Source organism: Epinephelus lanceolatus, chromosome 22 (genome assembly GCF_041903045.1).
Source record: "Epinephelus lanceolatus isolate andai-2023 chromosome 22, ASM4190304v1, whole genome shotgun sequence".
Taxonomy (NCBI): Eukaryota; Metazoa; Chordata; class Actinopteri; order Perciformes; family Serranidae; genus Epinephelus; species Epinephelus lanceolatus.
The window spans coordinates 33,598,287-33,621,290 of NC_135755.1; the positions used below are offsets into that span (position 1 = coordinate 33,598,287).

The 23,004-nt window shown below is 40.5% G+C and overlaps 2 protein-coding genes across 5 annotated transcripts; both read right to left on the reverse strand.

Annotated features, from left to right (window-relative positions):
- Positions 1-838: 838 nt before the first annotated feature.
- Positions 839-14,060, reverse strand: sf1 (splicing factor 1). Of its 2 annotated transcripts, none has more exons than XM_033609276.2 (12): positions 13,666-14,060; positions 12,050-12,181; positions 10,175-10,250; positions 7,159-7,311; positions 5,712-5,801; positions 5,402-5,585; positions 5,076-5,191; positions 4,857-4,964; positions 4,557-4,752; positions 3,909-4,131; positions 3,095-3,259; positions 839-2,124 (listed from the first exon to the last, which is right to left on the reverse strand). In XM_033609276.2, exons 1-12 carry the CDS (start codon positions 13,925-13,927, stop codon positions 1,793-1,795), a joined length of 2,037 nt encoding a protein of 678 aa, XP_033465167.1. In that variant the 5' UTR covers positions 13,928-14,060; the 3' UTR covers positions 839-1,792. The 2 variants fall into 2 exon arrangements, with proteins under 2 accessions (XP_033465167.1, XP_033465165.1); XM_033609274.2 differs by having other exon boundaries at positions 3,909-4,134.
- Positions 14,061-14,890: 830 nt separating this feature from the next.
- LOC117246209 (RNA-binding protein 4.1-like) lies at positions 14,891-22,116 on the reverse strand. Of its 3 annotated transcripts, none has more exons than XM_033610007.2 (3): positions 21,977-22,116; positions 18,541-18,964; positions 14,891-16,730 (listed from the first exon to the last, which is right to left on the reverse strand). In XM_033610007.2, the coding sequence occupies exons 2-3, from the start codon at positions 18,944-18,946 to the stop codon at positions 15,877-15,879; spliced, it is 1,260 nt and encodes a 419-aa protein (XP_033465898.1). In that variant the 5' UTR covers positions 18,947-18,964; positions 21,977-22,116; the 3' UTR covers positions 14,891-15,876. The 3 variants fall into 3 exon arrangements, 2 of the variants coding, with proteins under 2 accessions (XP_033465898.1, XP_033465899.1); XR_013488643.1 differs by having other exon boundaries at positions 16,593-16,730; positions 18,450-18,964; positions 21,977-22,112; XM_033610008.2 differs by lacking the exon at positions 14,891-16,730 and having other exon boundaries at positions 18,377-18,964; positions 21,977-22,112.
- Between the last annotated feature and the right edge of the window lie 888 nt (positions 22,117-23,004).

A 23,004-nucleotide genomic window follows, 5' to 3' on the forward strand; every position in this document is an offset into this window, starting at 1 on the left:
ACTTACTAGCTTTTTCCAGCTTTCAACCACACCGCACAGTCTTACTAGACAGGGTTTTCTCCATTGTCATCAAGTGACCTAAATATATAACTTTGGTCAAGTTCTAAGTTTGTATGTGGGGAAAAGAGTGAACTGAGCGCACACCATCCACTGAGGCAGCTCATGGGAATCATTAAGAATGTCATGATACAGTGCAAACCGCTGAGTTTTCTACTGTGCATGACAATAAACCTCTTGAATCTTGTATCATGAGCAAACAACTCAATATTGTGAAAGCCATGAGATGTAGTTTAAAGCTCCAAAAAAGCAAGAAAGAGGGTCTAGAGTTAAGATTTTTTTTCCTCAAATGCCCAACCCCATTCCTTCTCCTCAAGCTGCTGAAATTACATTTCATCTCTCCTAACAGAATATTCAGTTTTACTTGCTATAGTTGTTGCACCGCTCGTCTGAAAAACAGGTAGAAACTAACAAAAATCAGTGTTTCAACTGAAAATCTGTCAAAACAGGGAGTTTGTTGCTTCTGTACAAGAATTTCAACATTAAACCTACACACTTCTATAAAGCCCTTATAAAATTCAGCAGTGAATGTCAGTAGTAGGTTACATGAGCAAAAATCCCATAACACTGTACAGACTTTTGTCAGTGTCTAAAAGCCGTATACTGTATGTCTCTGTAAGACTTCCTGGAGAGTTTGTGAGGAACCTTTGACAAAACCAGGTTATGTAATGCCTTTGAATGAGGAAGCCAAGGGGCCTGGAAAAAAAAAACCCTTGGCAAGCATTCTGACACAAAGGGTCTCACAACCATGAAAGGAGAAACCAGTCCGTACTCAATGACAAAAAGGTGAAATGGATCAGTTTAATACTAAACCAAGCAAGATTTCAACAGCTTTTCATTCAGGCTAGCGCCATAACACAGCAGACTGATTCCAGAAACAGAGTAAAATTAACATTTTTCTTTTCTAATAACTCGAGGGACAAAACATATTTTTGTCCTTGCAGAAGCAACACAAACACTGTACACAGCGTCTTGTCAGAGCAGAGAGATGCAGAAAAACAAGGATATATCAGATTCTCAGCATTCAAGTAGTGCAGGGGTTCAGAGGCTGGCAGATGGCAGCATCAGATCTCCCTTATCAAACTCAAAGTCACAACTGAGACGCAGGCAAGTAACAAAAGAAAAGACAATTAAAACCCTGGGAATTTCTGGAAAACAATCAGACAGTACTACAAAAAGGTTTTCTGACAGAACTAAGATACACTTCACATCTTGTTATTACAAAAATATTAATCTTATTCAACTCAAAGCCAACATAGGGAACATGACAAGAGTATAAATTTGTGAGTTAGGTGTTTACAATGGATCATGCATGCTGAACTTCAATATATTAAATCCAATAATAGTTAAGTGTCAACTTCTGAATTGAACTTTTGAAGCAATGAGACAAAAATTAAACTTCCGGCTGGCTATTTGAGCAGTTTATTTGGTATACAAGTAACGTGACAAACTACAAGAGCAATGCAGGACATAAGCCCGAGAGCAACAGTGTTTGTATACACACAAAGACTTGTGTGTTAATACAAACTTTAAAAACAGGAAAAATAACTCATTTACTAAAGTTACGCAACTTTACAAACTGAACTAACACAACCTTTCATCGTTTCAGAGATGTCTTGACAATATCAAGGATCAATAAAAAATAAAGCACTGGTTATATTTTTTCTGTGAGCACACATTCAAAATGTGCTGCAGGGTGGAGCTCTCATGGGAGGACGATTCTTCTGTGGCAGGGTTAATTCTGGGGTGGAGGAGGTGGGGGAGCTGGAGGCATGCCAAAGGGGGGCATGCCCGGTACCCCCATCCCCATCATGGTGACAAAGTTGGAAGGGTCCATGGGCGGCGGGGGTGGTGGCGGGGCGTACATCATGCCAGTTGAGCCTGGAGGTGGTGGAGGGGGAGGAGGAGGGGCTCCTGGGGGCAATGGGGGCTGGACCCCTGGGGGAGGAGGCACCATGGATGGGGTGCCCATTGGTGGTGGGGGCTGGGCTCCAGAAGCTGCAGGCTGCTGGGGCTGCTGCCATGGAGGCAGGGTGCCAGTGCCAGGGCTGGATGTGGTGGTGGTATCTGCAGGAGGCGCAGCATAAAGTTAACTTTACTCAGACTACAATATACACACCAAATTGTTATGTCATAGATTAAAACTATTGTGATGTGTGGCTCCATGTCAGAGGTAAAAGAGAGAGAGAAACCTGCAGGCTGTCAGTCATTTTGACAGATCAGAACAAGGGCTAACATAACTAAGTAATTCACACCTCTGTCCAGTTGGTGGCGTGTGCATATTAATTATCTATTGTTTCGTCCCCTCTTTAATCTCACATTCATGACTATGTTGTTTAGCTGGCTTCAAATCTGACACCAAGCTGTTAAACAGTCCCAACAAACTCACACCGACTCCAAAGGCTAGAGTCTGTTGTGAAATCCGTGGATAACCATTAGGAAACGTTAGCCGTACGTTGCTAACAGTTACCCCTGTCAGAGTGTGTGTGCAGGTGCACTTTTACCAACCATCCCTGTCACAAAGCTCGCACTCACAAGCCTGCCTGTCCATCATTAAAAAGAGGATGACGGACAAGCAGGTTAATACTGATAACGTAAAGCAGCTGGTGACAGCAAAAACTAAAATAACGGGTAATGTCGGATTATGACTGAATTTTTACAACCCTTTTTTACTACCACATGAACTCTGAATGTGCTGATGTCATCTAATTTGAGTGGAAAATTACAGGAGTTTTAATGTGTGAGGACTTGCAGTAACCATAACCAGATATAGGAGAGCCAGCTGCCCTGAATGTTACCTTTGTGATGACCAAGCTGCAGTTCATTAGTAAAGAACTACAAAAACAGCCTATTAATGTCCTGACTGGATCACTGTTTGGTATTTGGGTCATTCAAATTGTCTCTGGGGAGCACTTCACACAGAACAAACATGTCTGTACTACACAGCGAGAGGCAAACTATTTTGTATGGCTGTCATAATGTTACATATTGAATAGAGAATGACAGAGAGGTTTCAAATTAAGTTTTTTTTACTTACTCTGTTGCCAGGGTAGCGGCGTACTGGTTGCCATGCTGCTCGTTGGAGGGGGAGGTGGAGCCTGCTGTTGCCATGGTGGCAGGGGTCCAGAAGGGGGGGGAGGCGGCTGGTTGCTGGGGGGAGGAGGTGGTGGTGGCATCATGCCCATTGGAGGTGGCAGCAGGCCTACAAGGAAACCAAACATCACACATTTTCACAGTTAAGTTCTGGTGCCACAGTTTATTCAACATGGCACACAGCACATGGACAAGTTTGTTTAGTACAGATTTAAATGTGGTTCTCACTTACAATGCCAAACCAAAAAGCTTTCAAGCAAATGCACCATGGATTATAAAGGAGCTTGTGCAAGAGATGATGGCGTCCCAGTAATGTAACATGCTGAAGTAAAATCCATATCCTTTCTTCCACTAAAAATCTCTTTCAATTATCTGTCAGCTCTCTAAAGCCCAATTTGGACTGGGTTTACTTTGTTAGAGGAAGTGGGGTGATTGTAACATCATTACAGCCACAATTACCTTCTGTGAACTCGCTTGTCATCCTGTAATTTAAATCCTGTCAGGAGCAATGTCTTGTATTCCATGTTGGATCTCTGAGTTTGTTTTTAAATCAACTCACCATGAAACGTGACTTCTGAGTGAAAATGGATCAAGTCCCTATTACAGACCCCACCCTATCATTTCCTGATGGCTAAAAGCTGTGTGATGAGTTAAATTACAGGAGTACAGCGAGTATTTTATCCTCCATCTCCCCCTGTGATGTTCCTGCTGGGATTAGCCCATCTAGACTCCCCAGACCCATTCATGTCAGCTCTTACCCATGGGGTGTCCATGAGGTCCTGGACCCTGGCCCATGGGAGGAGGAGGGGGCTGCATCCAGGGGGGAGGCAGGCCATTGGGGTTGGGGGGCATAGGGGGGCCTCCCATGTTGGGCATGGGGGGAGGGAAGCTGTGGGGTCCCCCGTGGCCACCGGGTCCTCCATGCATGCCATGGAAGCTTCTGTTCTCAGTCGGAGCGGAGCTCATCCAAGGAGGCCGTGTCTGCTGCACACAAACAGTTAAGTTACTTTTCTACACCAACGGGAGGATGGAACCATGTGTGCTGTCAACTACCCATAGTTAAAGCTGCAGCAATGAATTGATTGGTTGTCAACTATAAAAATAGCCAGCAACTAATTTGATAACTGATTTATTGGTCTGAGTTATCTTTTAAAAACAAAAACGTCAAAATTCTGATTCTAGCTTCTTAAAGGTAATTATGTGGTGTCTTTGCTCCTCTATGACAGTAAACTGAATATCTCTGGGTTGAGGATAGAAAAAGATATCTGAGGACATTTTGGACTTTGGGAAACTGATTAGCATTTTAACCATTTTTGACATTTCATAGACCAAATAACTAATCGATTAATCTAGAAATAATCAACAGATTAATTGACAACAAAAATATTAATTAATTGCAGCCCTACCGGTGGTGGCTGGGTACTGTTGGGTCCTGTGGCACGAGGCGCTCCTGCCTGAGTGTTTGTGTGTCCTCCACCAGACGCGGGAACTGGAGCCTCTCCTAGCTCAGCCATCAGGGACAAATACTCTTTGTCCATACGAGCCTTGTCCTGAGCCGACTGAGGAGGCTCGCCACCTGTTGCTCTGTGGGCAGCGAATGAGCTACACAAACCAAGAGCAAACAGTGTTACACAAACATTAGTAACATTTCATACACAAATAAGACTTTCAGCTTAAATTTTGTGAATTGATCAACTGATCATCACCTGGTGTACTTGCAGTCAGAGGAGATGTGGCCTGCTCCACCACACTTGGTACAGAGAGTGGTGTTGGTGATGCTGCGTGGCTCAGAGTTCTGCCAAGGACGAAGAATCCTACAGAGACAAACAGGCACACTCTGTAGCTTTAACTGAGCATAACAGACCTACAGTGCCCATACATTCATAATTAATGATCTCCACAACTATCAGTCTTGTTCCACTGACCTGTTATCGTCTTCCCTCAGTGTGCCATTGAGTCTGGCCAGCTCCCTCAGCTGCATCTTCCGTAGGTCATTCTGATCCTCAGGTGTCTCAATGCCTTGCTTCAGAATGTTGCGAATCTGTTGACACAAATCTCTCAGCATCATACACTGCACCTCGTGTACTGTCCCAAAGGCACATTGAATACATAGAAATATGTAAACATAACATAAATATATACATATATCCATATAGAAACTGATTAACGGGTCACTTGAGTGTAAGGAGCTGAGCAAAGATGGAACATCAAATAGAATTATGATGTATCACAACAGCAGAGGTGATCTCACCTGCTCCACAGCTTTCTTGACGTTCTCCATTGTGTTGGCGGTGACCAGGGCATGCAGAGGCTCATCTTCCCCTGGCAGCATCTGTCCGTCCTTTCGGCCCACCTTCCCCTCCTTCACTGAACCTTTACCCCGGATCATGATCTTGGCGCAGCACTCCTTCTCAATGTTCTTCAGCGTATTACCACTGGAACAACAGAAAAGGAAAAGAGCAGGAGGCTAAGCTCACTTTCAACTGTACTGGCTGTTAACTGACTTGCTTGTAAAGGTTTGTCAAACATGCAACATGATAGTCATGTTAAGCCTCATTTACCGTGGACCGATGAGCAGACCAACAAAGTTGATTTCAGGGTATTCATCTTGGGGGATCATAACTTTGTCGTTGACTCTGGTGGCTGGAGGTCTGCAGGAAAGAAACACAAGATAAACATTTACCATGGGCTACCAAAATCTTTCCAATTCTCGTAAAAGCCACTGTGGAATATTATTTTTATATCATACATAGCTTTATATTAACAACCATGAGCTGTTTTCCACTGCAGGGACCTAACCAGTAACGTGGATGTTTCAATAATGTGAACCTTTAACAATCTTTTTAAGCTTTGCTTGTGTTTCCACTGTATTCTTCATGTTTCTGATACATGTCAGTTAAAGGCCATGGCAGGACAGACTATGATTATTGTGCTATTTAGTAGTCAAGTAAATAAGTGCAGATGTTAATGATTTCTGAACAGGGTCAGCCCATCTATACAGCGGGCAGAGAACAATGGCAACAATAAGCAGGCCCCATAACTAAAGATGCACCAATCCATTGGCAGGTGACCAGAATGCAACTTCGCAAATCCCACGACAGCGAGGAAATCACCTACCCTACTCTCCCTATGACTGGCTAGTAATCATTGCCTTCATTGTTTGGATTGATTAGGTATAGGCAAGAGGAGTGGGAGTGGGACTGGTTAGGGTAAGAATGTCAGGGTAAGCCAATGAGAGCCAGAGTAAGGCACGCCATTCCTTCCCTATCCCATGATTTTTAAATTCGGACAGGAATCAGCTGATTCTCAGCTTGATCGGCCATGACCAGGGACCGGCCGAACCTTCTTAGATAAAACCTGATCACATTTACATGCAGGATGGTTCATGTCGCGCATACAGCAGCACAGACAGTAGCAAACTACTGTCAAAGCCACTGCAACCCATTCTTGTTCCCAGGTTATCAAATACTGATGCTTGGTCAGACCCCCTCATTTGCAACTTTTCAGACCCTTTTAATAACTTTGTTTCTAAACAGTCACTAGTGAGAACTTATTGTCACTCAAATTTTTGTTGATGCTTAATCTTAGCTATCATGCATTTTTACTATTTCAAGCCAAGTTTATATTTGCATTAAAAGTTCCAAATAGGTTTGTGTTTGCTTTTGAGTATAGTTTTTAGAGAGAAGGACAATCGGAATTGCCCAAAACTGGAACTGACAGGTCAGAAAAAAAATCAGGCAAGAAAACTGTGATTGGCACATCTCGCCCAATAACAATGCCTACATGTTACATTTACTTAAGTTTGGGTTTATTGTTAAATTTCACATCTCCAACCAACCTCTACAACTTCAGACTATTTCCAACACCAATTGGCTGCCCAGTCAACGACGACAGCATGTGCTCACCAGCACTTTAAAATGCGCCCTTTAATATATTAATTAAATTAACACAGACTGTGTCTATAGCTGACAATGGGTGATTAGTGGAAAACAAATAGTTAAAACATACTTATAGTCGGCAGGAGGCTTGAAGTCAGGGTTGAGTCCAACCATCTCAGTGATGAGGGAGTGGCGCTCCTCCTCGATCTTCTTTCGTGTGCGATATTCACGGGTATTTAACCTCTTACCCTCGCTGTTGTAGATGGGCTCAGGAGAGGGAGACCTGAAAGTGGCAGACAAAAGACAAGACAAACATCATCAATACCTTTCAAGAAGTGGAGCTTTGCTATTAACAGTCACACAGGCTCCCTACATGTAACTAAGACTTAAAGAATTTCAAACTTTATAGACAATTTTGAATCAATGGGTACTGATATGACTTAAAAAGACTGTTCAATTTTAAAAAATCAGTTTGGGAAATTTAGATCTACTGAGAGAACTCTCAGATAGACTATGACTCATGGCCAGTGCAAGAGCTAACTCACAACGAAAGGAAAATTATGTAGGAACTCTGCACTGACATTTCAAAGGCTAGAGTCCATTCTTTTATACAATTCAGGGTAAAAAGGGGGCAACCAAAGCTGTATAGTGGTACTTAACCCAATACACTGGAGGGGCATCAACCACAAAGAAAAATAACAATTACACGGCCATAACTCAACCTGCATACAGGATTGTTGGCCTACAAGAAAGGAAAGCTGGGAGGTAAGAAAAGAAACCAAAGCAAAATTCGCAATCCTAAGCAGAAACGCTGGCTTTGAGAGTTGCTTGGTGTTGGCGTGGCGGAAGAGGTCCGTACCTCCCCTTGGATGCTGAAAACCTGTGTTGCTGCGTTAAGGAGGCTCTGTGCTTGAAAAAGGGTTAGGTTGATGTGGGGTAATTTGGGTTAGAGAAAAGGAATTAAGATTAGATATCCACCTTTTCCTAAGCTCTCCCATCAGAGAGCCACATTTGTGTCCATGTGATGTGAAGAGTGAGAAAAAAAAATAGGTTTTTCCTTTTATGCTTCAAACTTCCAACGGTGACAACCTGAAACACCCCCAGTTGGTTCTGTCCCATTAGATTGGGTAGTGATTTATAAGAGTGCTGTGGAAATGTCTGATTATTAAGAGAAACTCTATACAGTGTACAGGCGTCAGGGACTCTAGCTAACAAAAAGGTCAACTTCACACACTCTTGAGAGCAAGCCACGTCCTGCGGGAACAGATCCTTATGGAAACTATGTTATAAACTCGCCACTGCTTTTCCAGAACACATACAATTCTGGCAGTTTTCTTCCAGACCTCAAGAGTCCAGTGGGAAAACTGGAAGACGCCCCCCTCCCCCTGGGTGGAAATGTTTAAAGCCACATTATGGGAAAACCAGAGATGACCAACGTTAAAATCATTTGTTAAGCGTAAACAGAAACCTATTTTTACTGGTTATTATGTAGGCTACACGCCATGAGCTCAGTCATCACTGGCAAAAACTTTAATTATATCCAGTAAGTAAAAAAAAAAGTCAAGGCAAGGCAATATCAATTGATGGGACTTCTGTGAACTTTTGGTTACCAACTAACATTTTCAATAGTCAATTCATCTGAATGATTTCAACTTCCAAACTAACAAGATATGATATAAGCAATGCTAAAAAATCATTTACCTTACGTGTTGTGACCCAAACCTGTTTCAGAGGAAAATCTTTATACATTATGCATCATATATGTATTCATATAGTCACACAGCACTCTACATCAGACACAAAGAAAGCAGTGGGTGAAACCATGATGCATAAGTACTAGAGGGCTAAATCTGAAGCAAGTAAAATAAGAAATAATCCAATAAAAGGTGCATAAGTTATTTTTCTTAAGGCAGTGATTTGCTAAATGGCCTTAGCTGAAATACATCTAAACTCATCTTAACACTGACCAAGCATTCACACTCCTCTATTGATTTCACTTTGGAGACCATCTCTCACATAGATGTTTTCAATGTTTGTTTTGAACTGAATCCAAGACTGGAGCACTGTTTTTGATTACATCATAATAAAATCGAAATCCTATAAGCAAGCTGATTAAAAAAATAATTAAAATAGTAAAAGGAAAGAACACTCAAGGATGGTAGTTTGGCTCTGAGGAAACGTACTGCTTTGTGAAGGATCACGAGATTCAATTGAAAGCTCAGAAAAAAAATCTGCAAAGCAAACACTTGAGTCAAGTTTCTCTTTTTGGACAAACTAAGGCTGCACAAATACTTGTGATTATCATTTAGGACATAATTGTGCAGCCCTAGGTGGAACTACTGTTTACAGAGTCAAGAGGGAACGTTAATGTTACGTTTCTACATATTTGTTTTCACTTTTTGTTCAAAATGTTTTTCCGTAAGTTTGCACTGCTGCCAATCATTTTCTTGCAATATTTCTTTAAAATTTGTATTTTCTAAGCCATTTTAATAACATATATATTTTAAATATAATAAATTGAATAACTGTAATAGAATATTTTATTTTGATGTAAATACAGTCTTATTGACTTGAGGAAAAAAAATACTTATATCAAAATAAAAAAAACAAAACAGCTGCAGTACTACAAACAATCTAAAAATACTGGGATGAAAGTTTTTGCAATCCACAGTTTCAAGTAACTGTATTCATCATGTCCTAATTTGAAGTCTTAGCCATGTATGCAGCCATACCTATCTTTACTTACAAAAAATATTTTTGTAGAACTACTATAAAATTTACCCTTTCCACCTCAATATAAGCCACACATATTTATGATAACTGCTAATGCTACCAGTACCGGGAAATACACAATCATGTATCCTTACTGGTGATGGAATGGTCAACAGTCTGAGAGCTACATAAATATATTAATGGAGATCAAGTCTCCTCTGGCACTAGGCTTTGACAGTGAAAAACATTTTTGATGTCTAAAACCCTTCACTTAGGAGATAGCTAACTAAACACTACTTCTGCCAGCTAACACTACTACGCAACCTGAGATTTAGGCTAACAACCACATACACACTGAAAATCAACAATTGTCTTCCAAAAAGTCAAGAAGGTAGAGAAAATGTTACTGTTCATGGGTTTAATCTTTTTCCGACCTGTCCTCAGGGTTAACAGGGATTCCCAGGTCTCCTGTACGCAGTTTACGAGTCAGGTCTTCAATCTGCAGTTGGACTGGAAGAATTCAGGTTAGGAAAGAAAAACAAGGATGGAGAGAAATGTGGTTACCACAACAAAATCAGAGAGACAACGCTCTGCACATTAGAGCATTGTCTCATACATTACTGAGGTAAAGACAAATGGTGAGTCTGTTAAATAAAAAATAAAAAGGGAGATCAATGAACATCTGGTAAGACTCTAAAACATTGAGACCACTTACGCATATCTGAGGACATCAGAGGAACACATACATTCTAGAGGTCATTTACATTAGCATAAACCAGACTAACCCCTTCCCAGACAATGATTAAACATGGCGACGTATCAGTAAATGTCTAGACCACGATTCCTAAAAATGCCTGCCAAACCATTCAAATTTTAACCTCAACAGGTGGTTTTCTTCCATGAAAACAAGGCTTCACATGCTGCAGCATATTGTGTTTAACGGCTTTGGCATTTAAAGGACACATCGGGTCTAAAAATCACTGATCGGTCTGTTTGTTTTGCACGTTTCAATAACAAAAAAAGGTGATCATAGTCACTCTTTGCACTCCACAGATCTAACACTGAGGGGCAGCAGTGACATAGACAATTCTTACATTTGGAAGGCAATGAAAAAATAAATCAGTCATCCCATGCACATTATGAAAGCTGTAATGAAATACCCCCCAAACACAGAGATTCACTGGTCACCGAAACAATTACTCTGGATTATAGAGATGAATACAGAACCTGTGAATTGTAGTTCACAGCAATTTTCATCTTAAAAACGCTTCCCTTGGATTGTTTTAGGGGATCTACTGAATGAGCAAAGGAAACGATAAATGTGACCAACAGAAGGTGGGCACAAATGAATGTTTACATACCAAGGAAGAACAACCATTACCAATGAGTGAACAGAATCAATAACGATGTCAGTTATTGACAAAAAGGACTTATCTGCTTCAGAACACCCCGTTGAGGGCCTATGAAGGCAGTATGTTGGTGCTACACTGCTGCTGGAAGGCATTTTATAGTTAAAAACAATTTGTTTTATTATGTTTTTTTAATGGGCCAAACTAAGAGCACAAGAACAGAGATCAAGTGTTTCCCAATTTGCATTTCCCACTAAATCAACTGGTTTAGTCATTTAAATATGCTGAATTGATTTGCCATTGAAGCAGCATTGCTCACACTTAGACCAATATAAAGAGAAGCACACTTTAGCATGTTAGGACATTATGAGTAACGCCTCCATGCACAGGAACAATACTGATGATGTGTAGGGGGATCAAGCAAGACAGTGAGCAGTGACCTACAGCTCAGGACAGATATCAGCAAGCAGTTGTGTTTAATCATCTATCTCAAACTCCTCTTGCTAATGGGTGCCCAATGGTATGCAAACCATAAGACCACAGATACAATCTCCACAGCAAAACCACTTTACTTGCATTTAAGAGAAATTACCTTAATCAACACTGTACATCAAGTTATTATCATTGAAAGTGATTGCTTTGTCTCAACAGTTGGAGCAAAATTAGACATTTCCCATTTTGTGTAACACAGTAATGTCACTGTCAAAAACACTGAAAATATGATTATAAGTTTAAAGTTAGTAAAGCATCTTGTGGGTGCCTTCAGAGAGCTCTAACTGTTGGGAAGTCAGCAAATAGGACATAAATGTAACATTGGTATGCACCATGTAAAAAAACTAGAACATCAAACAGATGTAATTGATGAGACATATTATGAAACAAAACTGCATTTATAATTACAGTTACACTGTAAAGCTAATTATTAAGAGACTGGGTTCATTATTGTGATTAATTATTTACCTATATATGCTCTCTCTTGATCTCGGGTCAGTCCAGGGGGAATGACAGTGGGCATGCCTGGTATGACTGTCTTCTGATCAGGTGTCTCGCTGCTCCAACGACTCTTCTTCCTTGATTTCTTCTGACAGAAATCTACCAAGAGAAGCCAGGGATATTATCCATGTTGGTTGTAGTTTTGATGCCTAATGTTACAGGATGAACATATATTCAAGAGCTGCTCAACATGACCTTCTGTATCGATAGAGGTAACTACCCACAGGTAGCCACAACAACCTGGACTAATTATATACCAGCCTTTTAACTTGGGACACAAAGACGCACAAAGGGGCCCTTGTGGCAATATAATATCTTACATATCAGAAGTATGCTATTGGCTACATTCCACCAATAGCTTAATTTATTAATCATTTAACATGAGCTAAGGTGAAATAAGTATGGGTTGCTTAATTATTAAATTATGCATACAGAACCCTGGTTTAGAGAAGGCAAGTATGCCCATTTGGCAAATTAAGCCCATTCTATGTTGTACAGCAGGAGCCTACAACAGGGGGTACTCAGGGATACTGCAGGGGGCCCACCAAATTATTGATCGATAATTTAATATAGATTTTGTTTGTTCATCCCCAAAAATTTAAATATATCTGAAAATACACATTTCGACAAATCCAAAATATTATTAGAAAAAACAAACTGGCCTATTCTTCAAAAATAATAACTTACAGTACACAATACTGATGACAAGCTAACTGTTACCCATGAGCCCTTGTGCAACCCCTTTAGCTAGCTAGCATTAAATCGCGGTGAGACACCTGTCCGTAACAGCACCGTGAACTAGTTAGCTAACAATCACCTACTATTGAAACATACTGGCCCATTGGTTGTGTTATTATTTAAGATATACGATTATTCTTTTGAGTCACAATGGATATGTTTGTATCTTTTTTGCAAGAGACTCTAAAATGCCGTCCATCTCAGACACAAACATGATGTATAAATATATGAATCTACCAATAATTATTTATTTATAAGTGGCAATTGTGACCGCCTTACATATTATTGTAGGCACATTTTACCACGCAACGTAATTTCATTCAATATATGTTGTAGGAGGTCCCTGCTCTGTCTCTCTTTTAGCTGAGGGGTCCTTGGCCTAGAAGTCGTCCGTTTTCCTAACTTAACTCAGCGTTTAGTGTGAAATGAGTCCAGCCTGACAGTCTGTCCACAACATGACATGATAACACAGCGGTAACCTGACACTGGGTGATGTCCTACCATAACGTTGTACACAACTGAAATTTCGCCAACGTTATTAGCCTAGCCCTTACAGCATTCACACTGGGTTCAACATTAGCCATTGAATGAGCAAATTCACTTAAAAGGGATAACCCCGATTGATAGAAACTTAAGTAAGCCAACTAACGTTAGCATTAGCTAAGTTACTCACTACAACGTCTTAGCTAACTAGCGTTAGCAGGTCTGTCTCCATTTCGTGTAAGGCCAGGGCTTGCTGTGAGGCCTTTAACCCGTGATAACGTTACTTAGCCACATTTTCTGGCTAGCGTTAACTCATGCCGCATTAAGAGCTTCAAACGTTAGCGGACGTTTCGCTTACTTACCTTGCTTGGCCAGTCCACCCCCCGCAGCTGGTTGTTGTGGAGGCTGAGTCGAAAAACTAGGCCCAGGGTTGAACTGATGTGGCGGCTGAAAAGATGGATTTGGCATCGGGGGCTGGAAACCTTGTAGAGAGGCAAAGGATGCAGGCGGCCCCGGTGTTGGCATCAACCCGTTCCCTGCACCAGGCCCGGCGTCAAATCCTCGTTTAGCGCCAATGCTGGGGTGCAACTTCCCTAAAGGAGTTGCATTAGCGCCCGTGGCCATTTTCGGTATACTCAAATGGCTTAGAGTCCGTCAAAAGTCAGTTGACTCAGATATAAATTTGTTTAAATTGAGAAAATATCTAACAGTACCGTCTACAATCCACTCTCGGCTTACTTTAATCAAAATGGCGCCCAACGGAAAACCACAAAGGATGATCCTATGGACGTGGGATGAGCCGCTGTAGTATAACACATTTCCATTGGCCAAACTAAGCCCCTCCTCATAGGCCGTATTCTATTGGTCAAAGGTTCTTTCAGTGTCCTCATTCTGAAAATTGATTGGCTCTCATGATTAACAATCCCCCTCATCTGTAACAAGCCACAACAAGCAGTTTACCCACTACTGAAATGTTATGGCATTAATATGAATTACGAATCAATAAATATTTCCAATTATGCATTCACATGACAATACTTCTATAAATTGCCTTTAAAGCTTTAATTTCAAGGCATTTTATATGTCACCAGTGGAAAAAAGTGAACAAGCACTCAATACAGTTTAATGAAGGATCAACAAATTTGAACAGTGTCCTGGTAAAGCATCCCCAGCATCACTGACAGGGTATCTTGGCTCCAGGCGTCTAAATTGCAATACATAGATACAATTTTAATATATTGGCTAATATGAATGCTTTAAAGATTTTCATTGTAATGAGGGCCAGTAATACCCAAATGAGAAAGACATTTTATCAACAGTCTGACCGGCTGTACTGCATGTAATCTTGTTTTATCATGTCATTATACCCTCCTAAACTTCAGAGTTGGTATGGTCCAGGTTTAATGTCTGCTACATCAGTTGCAAATATGTCAGATCATACATGGTATTTCTATTCCTTATCTTTTTTTTTCTAAAAAGGTCATTCATTTCCAACTTATAATTTGATTGTTTGCTGCACTTTGCTGTGAATGCCATGTGACAATATACCAGATGACTCTGAAAAAACAACAAAAAATCAAATCACAGTTTTCAGACTTCAGACAGATTTTAATTTGAACCATGTCACTAGAAATCAAGACAGACAGCATAGACAATTGAGGCCATTTTATGATGACACTCCAATATATGGTGAAGCAAGATGTAAAGCCTCATACAGAATTCATCACAGCAATGAAAATCTATATATTGTAAGTAATGTACCTAGTGATTAAAAAAACATGATCACAATGCAGCTTGATAAAAACTTCAACTTAATTTCACAAAAAGTCTGATATAAACCAAGTATAATGTCTAACCACCTTTTACAGTGTGCAGGTCCTTATATGGTACAGGTGTGACATTTAAGCCCACAGGTTAAACAATGTAAGTGATGAAGCATACATTATTTTAATTTGTTTTGCCATTGCTTCACATTTGTGTTAACAACGTGAACTTACACAAATATACTAAAATTCACAATGCTTAAGATGCTGAAAGAAAATTAGATTTTTATTGACGAGACTAAGACTCACCTCTAAAACATGCACCATGCACTAATTTTTCTATTAACTTCATCTAAATAGTGTATAAACATATAGCTACTTTCAGGTGGGAAAAAAAATTCTTACAGTGTCATGAACAGACATCAACCAAATCATAGCTATACCGAGTATCTGTATTTGGGCTAAGCCATCTCAGAAGTGCAGCAATACCACAACATGTTAAAAGGACAATGAAAAGCGGTCAACTGAGCATTAACTGTACTGCATTTTAAAGTATAACCTGGAATGAGATCATAGCATATGAGGGCATTCAACCATTCACAATGAAATCTAGTCATTTGCTATCATGACTGGTTAGTTTTACTGTAACCTTACTCTTACTACTCAAACGCCTCACATACACAGAGGGCAGACTTTCCCCCTGATATTACCAATGAGATAGAATGTTTCATTTTCAGTGATTCCAATGGCACTTAGGCTATCCTATCCACTAAATGTCAGACAGCTCTCACCTGGCTGTAAAGGACAAGATTAGTATGTATACCGTGGCCTATCAGCGCCGGGATCCCGCGGATGGTTGTAGGTAGAACTTCTTGGGTGGGCGGGCACCGGGGAAAGGCGCGAACGCTCATATGCGTATCCATCTGCCTCGACAGGGACTCTCCGAATCGGACTCCGGTCACGTGCGTAGTATGAGGAGACTGGGGCTGGTGGAGGAGGGAGGGGAGGGCACTCGTAGGGGTCGAGGCTAGAGGGAGGCAGATGCTCCCTCATTAAAGCTGTGGAGGAGGATGTTGATGGAGCAGGCATGGGGACAGCGCGACGTTCCTCAAAATAACTGCCTCCGTAATTGGCCCTGTACTTCTCGTAGTAGTCCACGACCCCGTACGGATCCCTTTCCTCATAAGGCGACCGTCGCATCGGGTAGCCTGGTACCGCGCCATAGAGTGAGCCGTTGCTCCTGTATGCCGCCTCGCTGCCATACATCCGAGCCATGCTATGTTCAGCAACAGCGCTTATGCCGTAACCTGGGTGTGGCCCATATCTCATTGCACCCTCGTAGCCTGAACCCCTTCTGTACCCTGCCATGCTGCCGCTGTGACCAGAACCCCGGGAAAAACCATGTACAGGAGCGTAGCCGCCACCATACTCCGGATCGCCACTGAAGTCCGGATAACCCCTGTTGCGAGCACGCCCGCCGAATCTCGAGGCATCGTATCCATCAGACTTAGGCTCTGAGCCGTTTCTGTGGTAGCCATTTTGGTCTAGAGGGCATTCTTTGGACCAGTGGCCTTCCTGCCCGCAACGATAACAACCCGATCTGTCTCCCATTCCCGGCGCAGTGCGCAGGCGGCTAGTCGAAAGCTTCACGCTCATCAGTTTGCCTTAAAAAGAAAACACTCAATAAGGATTTATGCCTGCATTTATTCTAAATAATATACTTAACATTTCCTGCCTGGCATACAAAACTCTCCTCATAAGTCTGGTAAAAAAGCTGCATTATACTCTAAAAACAGCAATAAGACATGGCTAGTAATTTGAGTATTAAAAAAAAATACTTAATAAAGCTGAAATCCGTAACTTTCCACATTAACCCTGCCCTTGCAAAAAGAACTCAATCTTCATACAGTAGCAGAGATATCAGCATTGTCAGGAAAGGTCGCACATAATCTTGCCATTTGAATCAGCTAGTGCTGAACTTAGTAAAGTTAGGAGGTAGCAAAGTTTGACAAATGAAATCAAACTTTCCGTGTAGTTGTGATGGGCCGCGTGATCAAAATTTCGCCATATGCACACGTTGCTGAGTGCAAGAACCATGCGTACAGCCTAAAATCTATCTAATACAGTATAAACCTGATTACATGCACATAATGTTTTTGTGTTTATCCAGCCCTTAATGGGCCTAACCAGCAACTCCAATATGAAGTGATAGATTGGATCTTTTATAGTGGGGTTGTATAAGGTAATCATACATAGTCAGTGTATTACATACAGCAGGTGTCAGTTGGCTCACCCACAGTTTGGAGAAGCAGACAGGAGTACCACTGTGGAAGCTAAGCAATGTACTGCTGTGGACGAGTGCAGCAACAAAATGTATTTAAGCAGCATGACCTCAGTCCATAGGGACTTGACTTGGGAACCGAAAAGTCGCCAGCTCATGTCCTCGTATGGAGCATGGACTGGTGGCTGGAGAGGTGCCAGTTTGCCTTCTGAACCCCAAACTACTGGGGGTGCCTGTCCATGGCAGCCCCCCTCCTTCTGGCATCTCTCCATTTAACGCATGTATAGGTCCTGTTTGTGCATGCGTGTGTATTTCAGGTCTTTGTGTATATAACAACAGAGTGAAAAAAATTGAATTTCCCTTCAGGGATTAATAAAAGCATATCTTCTTCTTCTATAAGGAATCAATATTGTACACTATATTGAGAATACTTTCACAGCTTTACCTTGCAGTCAGATAGCTATTCATGACAGAAACATTAACAAACTAAATGATTAAGGCAGCAGTAGGCCAGCAGCTCCTGGGTTCAGCAAGCTGAAATTACATATTTTGTCCATCGAGTCTGGTGGGTTTGACAAGAGCATGGATGAGGAACTTAAGTAGTTAACTGCTTTTGCGTCGCAACAAGCTGTCTGACAGTGTGGTAGAGTGGTGAAATTATTTTCAACATATCATACACTAAAACTGATAATGATCTTTTTTTCAACGGGGCTAAAACATATTTTGCTGCTGCCCCTGTCCACAGCAGTACATTGCTTAGTTTCTGTGGTGGTACTCCTGCCTGCTTCTCCAAACTGGGTATGTGCCAACTGACACCTACTGTAGGTAATACACTGACTGTGGATATGTACTTTATACAACCCCACTTCAAAAAACACTTACTCTTCCTTTAAACTGACTGTACTTGCCTTAACAAGCAGAACAGGTGTGACCTGACAAGTCAGTCTTTTTTGTTTTACCACAATCCTCCATACAAATGGCTGTTACCAACGACATTACGGATACCAGCTTTAAAATAATAAAGGGTCCCTTACTTTCTTCAGCTTACCGTTATCCCTTCATCTCTCTCTTTTTACTCACCTGCGGTGCATCCATATCTTACCTATTAATTCACAAGAGCAGAATCAAATATTCTTGATACTACATCTTCCATATACCGGTAACTCCCCATTAAGCCCAGCCCAAGAGGTCACCTTTAAAAGCCGTGTTGTCTAACTGATTAATGGCCTCCATCGCATCCTCCATTCGTTCCATGTGAACAAAAGCATAGTTCTTTACTATGTCACACTCCAGCACAGAACCAAACTCTTCAAACTTGGCCCTCAGCTCCTGGTTGGTACAGGCAATGTTGCCAACATGTAGTTTAGTGGATCCTCTTGACTTGCCACGACTCAATTCTACATTCATAGGCTGGCCGTTCAGCTCATAATGGTGGAGGTTGCTGATGGCTTCTTCTGCCTCTGCTTTGTCATCCATGTGCACAAAGCCAAAGTTCTTGACAATACTGCATTCTCCAATCTTGCCATACTGGGAGAAGAGAGAGCGAAGTTCATCTGATGTTGTGTCTGGTGACAGATTCCCGATGAATATTTTCACCATTGTGGAGCTTCCACGTCACTAAGGATGGACAAGAAACCAACATTATTGGTACCATAATTCTAATGATTTAAACTTTGACCTGTTGATATAACTTGAATCCAGTAACTATTGAGCCAATCCAATCAGATCAATGAGTGAGAGGAGCAGCTGTTTGTGAGTGAAAGCAAACTTAGTGCACTTAAGATTAAGTTTCGCTTTCACTGCGTCTGGCATAGTTGCTCTGTCTGTGGAGCAAAAAATATCCGAACAGTATATAAACAGATTCAAACAGCTCCATAAATAGCAAATCAAAATGTGGCAGCAGATATTTTAATCATGGTGGTCTACCACAAATAAATCAATGTGTGAGAAACCCAGCTACTTGTTAGCAACTGCCTTTCTTAAGACACCTAAAGTTTTACAAGTGGGGTATTTACTGACATTTTTTATGCTGTGAAACAAAATGCAAAAGTCTCAAAAGCTTGTGTCAACCACAGACCTTATTTCAAACATCTGAACAAAAAAACCCATAAAAAAAAACAAACAAACAAACCAAAAAAAAAAAAACTGACGTTGAGATGAGGGAACCGGGAGTACTAATGCTAACTAATTTCTGGGTTTTAGGACTCATTCATGCACCACCATATTTTTTTAATCCCATAAAAATAAATCTGACAGCTACCATAGATTCAGGGTCATAACGTTTTTTTTATTATGACTACTGTTTCAAGTTCAAACTGTGTTTTTACCAACCATAATTCAACAAGGACACTTCAAAAGATAAATACCAGATTACCTTTTACATTTCTCCCACTTTTTAACCTTTTTGTTCCTCTCACACATTTAACAACTCCAAAACGTGAGACAAAATATGCCAATGACAGAATTTACATAGCTGGTTTTCACCTGGGGAAATAAATGTAACAAAATGTAACATGTAAGGAGGATTTTCACTTCTTTTGAAATTAAATGTGGGTTTTTTTGGTACACAAACACAACATTTAATAAACCACCATTATTATTATTGTTTTTTTTTTTTTAATTTAGTCAACCATCAAACTTCTCTCTTGTTTAAATGATCAAAGGATAATGTAAATTAAATAGTTGCCATGCTGCTGTTGATAATATACAGACACCCTATTAAATGTTCTAAAATGTATCAGTTTTGTACTTTGCTTTGAGTGGTCCAAATGACAAAAAACATTAAGAAATTTGTATCCATAGATACACAGGCACAAGGGCCTGTTCTTTACTTGTCAGAGGAGGGGGGTGGCTGTGGATTTTTTTGTTTGTTTGTTTTTTTTCTTCCCCTCTCCTGCGCTACAAATATTTTTCCTTGAGCCTCTTTATAGGCTCCCCATTTGCACCAAGTAAGGAACTGTTTGTTACTTTTAAATGGGGAGGCATGTCAAATAACTTTTTAAGCATTGTGGAAGACTTAAGGTTTTTCTATTATGGCTTAGGAGTGGAGCATACAAATTTAAATTGTTGTGTTTTGTATTTACGACATCTATTGCACGTCTGTCCGTCCTGGAAGAGGGATCCCTCCTCAGTTGCTCTTCCTGAGGTTTCTACCGTTTTTTCCCCGTTAAAGGGTTTTTTGGGGGAGTTTTTCCTTATCCGCTGTGAGGGTCCTAAGGACAGAGGGATATCGTATGCTGTAAAGCCCTGTCAGGCAAATTGTGATTTGTGATATTGGGCTTTATAAATAAAACTGATTGATTGATTTATTTTATTGTCAATTTTTTAAGAAAGCATACCTTCTAAACCCACATTTTCTTAAAAAAATGTCAAAATTGCACCATTTATCATTGCCAGAAACAGAAATTATTATTTTATTTCAAATTTCCAATTGTCGTCGAACACATCATATGCAACAATTCCTTCCAAAAGAAAAAAAAACATAATCAAATCTGAGCTTGTAATAGTGAAGTTCATAAAAGTCACTTTATTCTATCTCTCATGTAAAATTTGGCCAAAAATAAACCATTTGCACAAACTATCCAGCATGCACAAAAGAGTGGACAAATCCAGGATTTTGTCAGGAACTTTAAACTTTAAAACATCAAAGGGTAAGTTTTGAAATTCAAATAATTAGCATAGCTAACATGCTTTTCCACCTATCACTCGTGATCCTTCTGACTGCAAATAACACTCAAATCTTTAACAGATGCTGGCGGGACAGAAATATTACAACTCTCAAACTATCCTCGTAACATAGTAAAACCATTAATATGTGGAAGATTAGTGCGTACAACAGCGTACCAAATGTTTATGGTTTTATGGTTTAACACTAGATGGGGCTGGTTGTTTATAGAAAATCTGCAGTATAATTTACATTCGATTGTAACCTGAGATTATAACCTTACCACTATATACTACATATTCCGCTATGCTGCTCCATCAATTATTTGATTACGGCAGTTAAATTTCATTTAGGATACAACCCAACAGTTGGTGGCGATAGTGCTGTGGTGAGCTCGTAACTTCGTAGCAAGAGGAAAAGTCTGTATTTTTGTGTAAACACAAAACCAATAATGACTAACGTTAGTTAGTTTATATGTAGTTATCTGTATATACCGTCTGCGAAACGGATTTGCATTATCTTTCGCAAGTATCGATAGGCCATACACTACCAACTAACGTTCTAACAGTTACTTTACAAAGAAACACAGATATCCCACACCATACTAGTCCAATTCACCGCACATCGTGGCTCTGCAGTTACTTTCATTAGCAGCTTACAAAAGTAACGTTAGCCAAGTTAACGTTAGCTCACTTATCAAAATAGTGGCAAGAGTCAACACATAAACCTAGACCACTGTGTTAGATTTAAGTCGACAGCAAGGTTATTTAACGTCCTTGTTCACGGTTTTAACCTTAACTAAGCACGTTGCACATTTAAGGCTAGTCTGGATATGAGCTTAGCTTATCCATAGGTTTCACAGTAACCCTATTTGTTACAGGCCTTGCATTCGTGACTGGGGTGCTAATTTTAATAACCAAGATACTTTTTGGTTTATGTTTATTATGTGAAATTTGAATTCTTACCGTTTTAAGGCTTCAATGTGCGTCCTGTCCCTCGGAGAATGAAATGGCTGCCGCTTTCTCGGCTGACGTTACATTACCAGTTCGTGACCAGCCAAACACCGTAGAAAACACAGCTAACTGGGTTAGCATCCTCGGGGAGGGAGGCGAGTTTCCGGTTTTTCCTAGGATGGTGACGGTACGACCCGCCCTTCTCTGTCTCTGATTGGCTTATCCTGATATTCTTACTCTAACCCGCTAAACCTAACCAATCCAAGAAAAGACGGCAACGAGTGTCAGCCACTCAGAGGGATTGCAGGGCGGGTCATGTCTTCGCCATCCAAGGAAAAAATTTGGCACGCGGCAAGGATTAAGCTACGTAGCAGCGCCAAAAGCTATGCCACCATGTTGAGATGAGACAGAGCAGGAGAACCGCGGATCAAATATTGTACATACAAAACTATGAAATAGGACTTAATGGCGACTCTTACTAGGGCTGCAAGTAACGATTATTTTCATTGTCGACTAAAATGTCGATTATTTCTTCGATTAGTCGACTAATCATTTTATCGAAAAATGTGTTAAAATGTTGAAAAATGTCGGTCTGTCTCTCCCAAACCTCAAAATTACGTCATCTAATGTCTTGTTTCGTACTCACGCCAAAGGGTTTTAGTTCACCATCATGGGAGAGTGTGTAAAGCTGCCAATATCTGAACAAAAGAAGCTGCAATAAGAGTATTTTGGGGTTCTTTTATAGTACTTTTCTATGAAAATGACTCAAACCTATTAGTTGACTACTAAAATAGTCACCCATTATTTTAATAGTTGATTAGTCATCGATTAGTCGACTAATCGTTGCAGCCCTAACTCTTACACAGTACAAATTCTTTTGTCAGGTAACGCCACACCATGTATGCCATGCTCTGACAGTAATTTCTCAAATGGTGATCAAATTTATGACTAGAACTAATTAAGGGCAATATTTAGCTTATGCACAAATATAAGCAAGTATTTGATTACCAAAAATGATTATAAAAATCTATAAGCTTCAT

Excerpts from the sequence above, each read along its gene's own strand:
- sf1 (XM_033609274.2), bottom strand. The coding sequence starts at position 13,927 with ATGGCCACGGGCGCTAATGCAACTCCTTTAGGGAAGTTGCACCCCAGC. Across the intron at positions 5,802-7,158 it reads AAGCCTCCTGCCGACTATAA|ACCTCCAGCCACCAGAGTCA; the intron begins GTATGTTTTAAC and ends TCTTTCCTGCAG. Across the intron at positions 4,753-4,856 it reads TCTGACTGCAAGTACACCAG|CTCATTCGCTGCCCACAGAG; the intron begins GTGATGATCAGT and ends TGGTTTGTGTAG.
- LOC117246209 (XM_033610007.2), bottom strand. The coding sequence starts at position 18,946 with ATGGTGAAAATATTCATCGGGAATCTGTCACCAGACACAACATCAGAT. Across the intron at positions 16,731-18,540 it reads AGACAACACGGCTTTTAAAG|GCAAACTGATGAGCGTGAAG; the intron begins GTGACCTCTTGG and ends TTTCTTTTTAAG.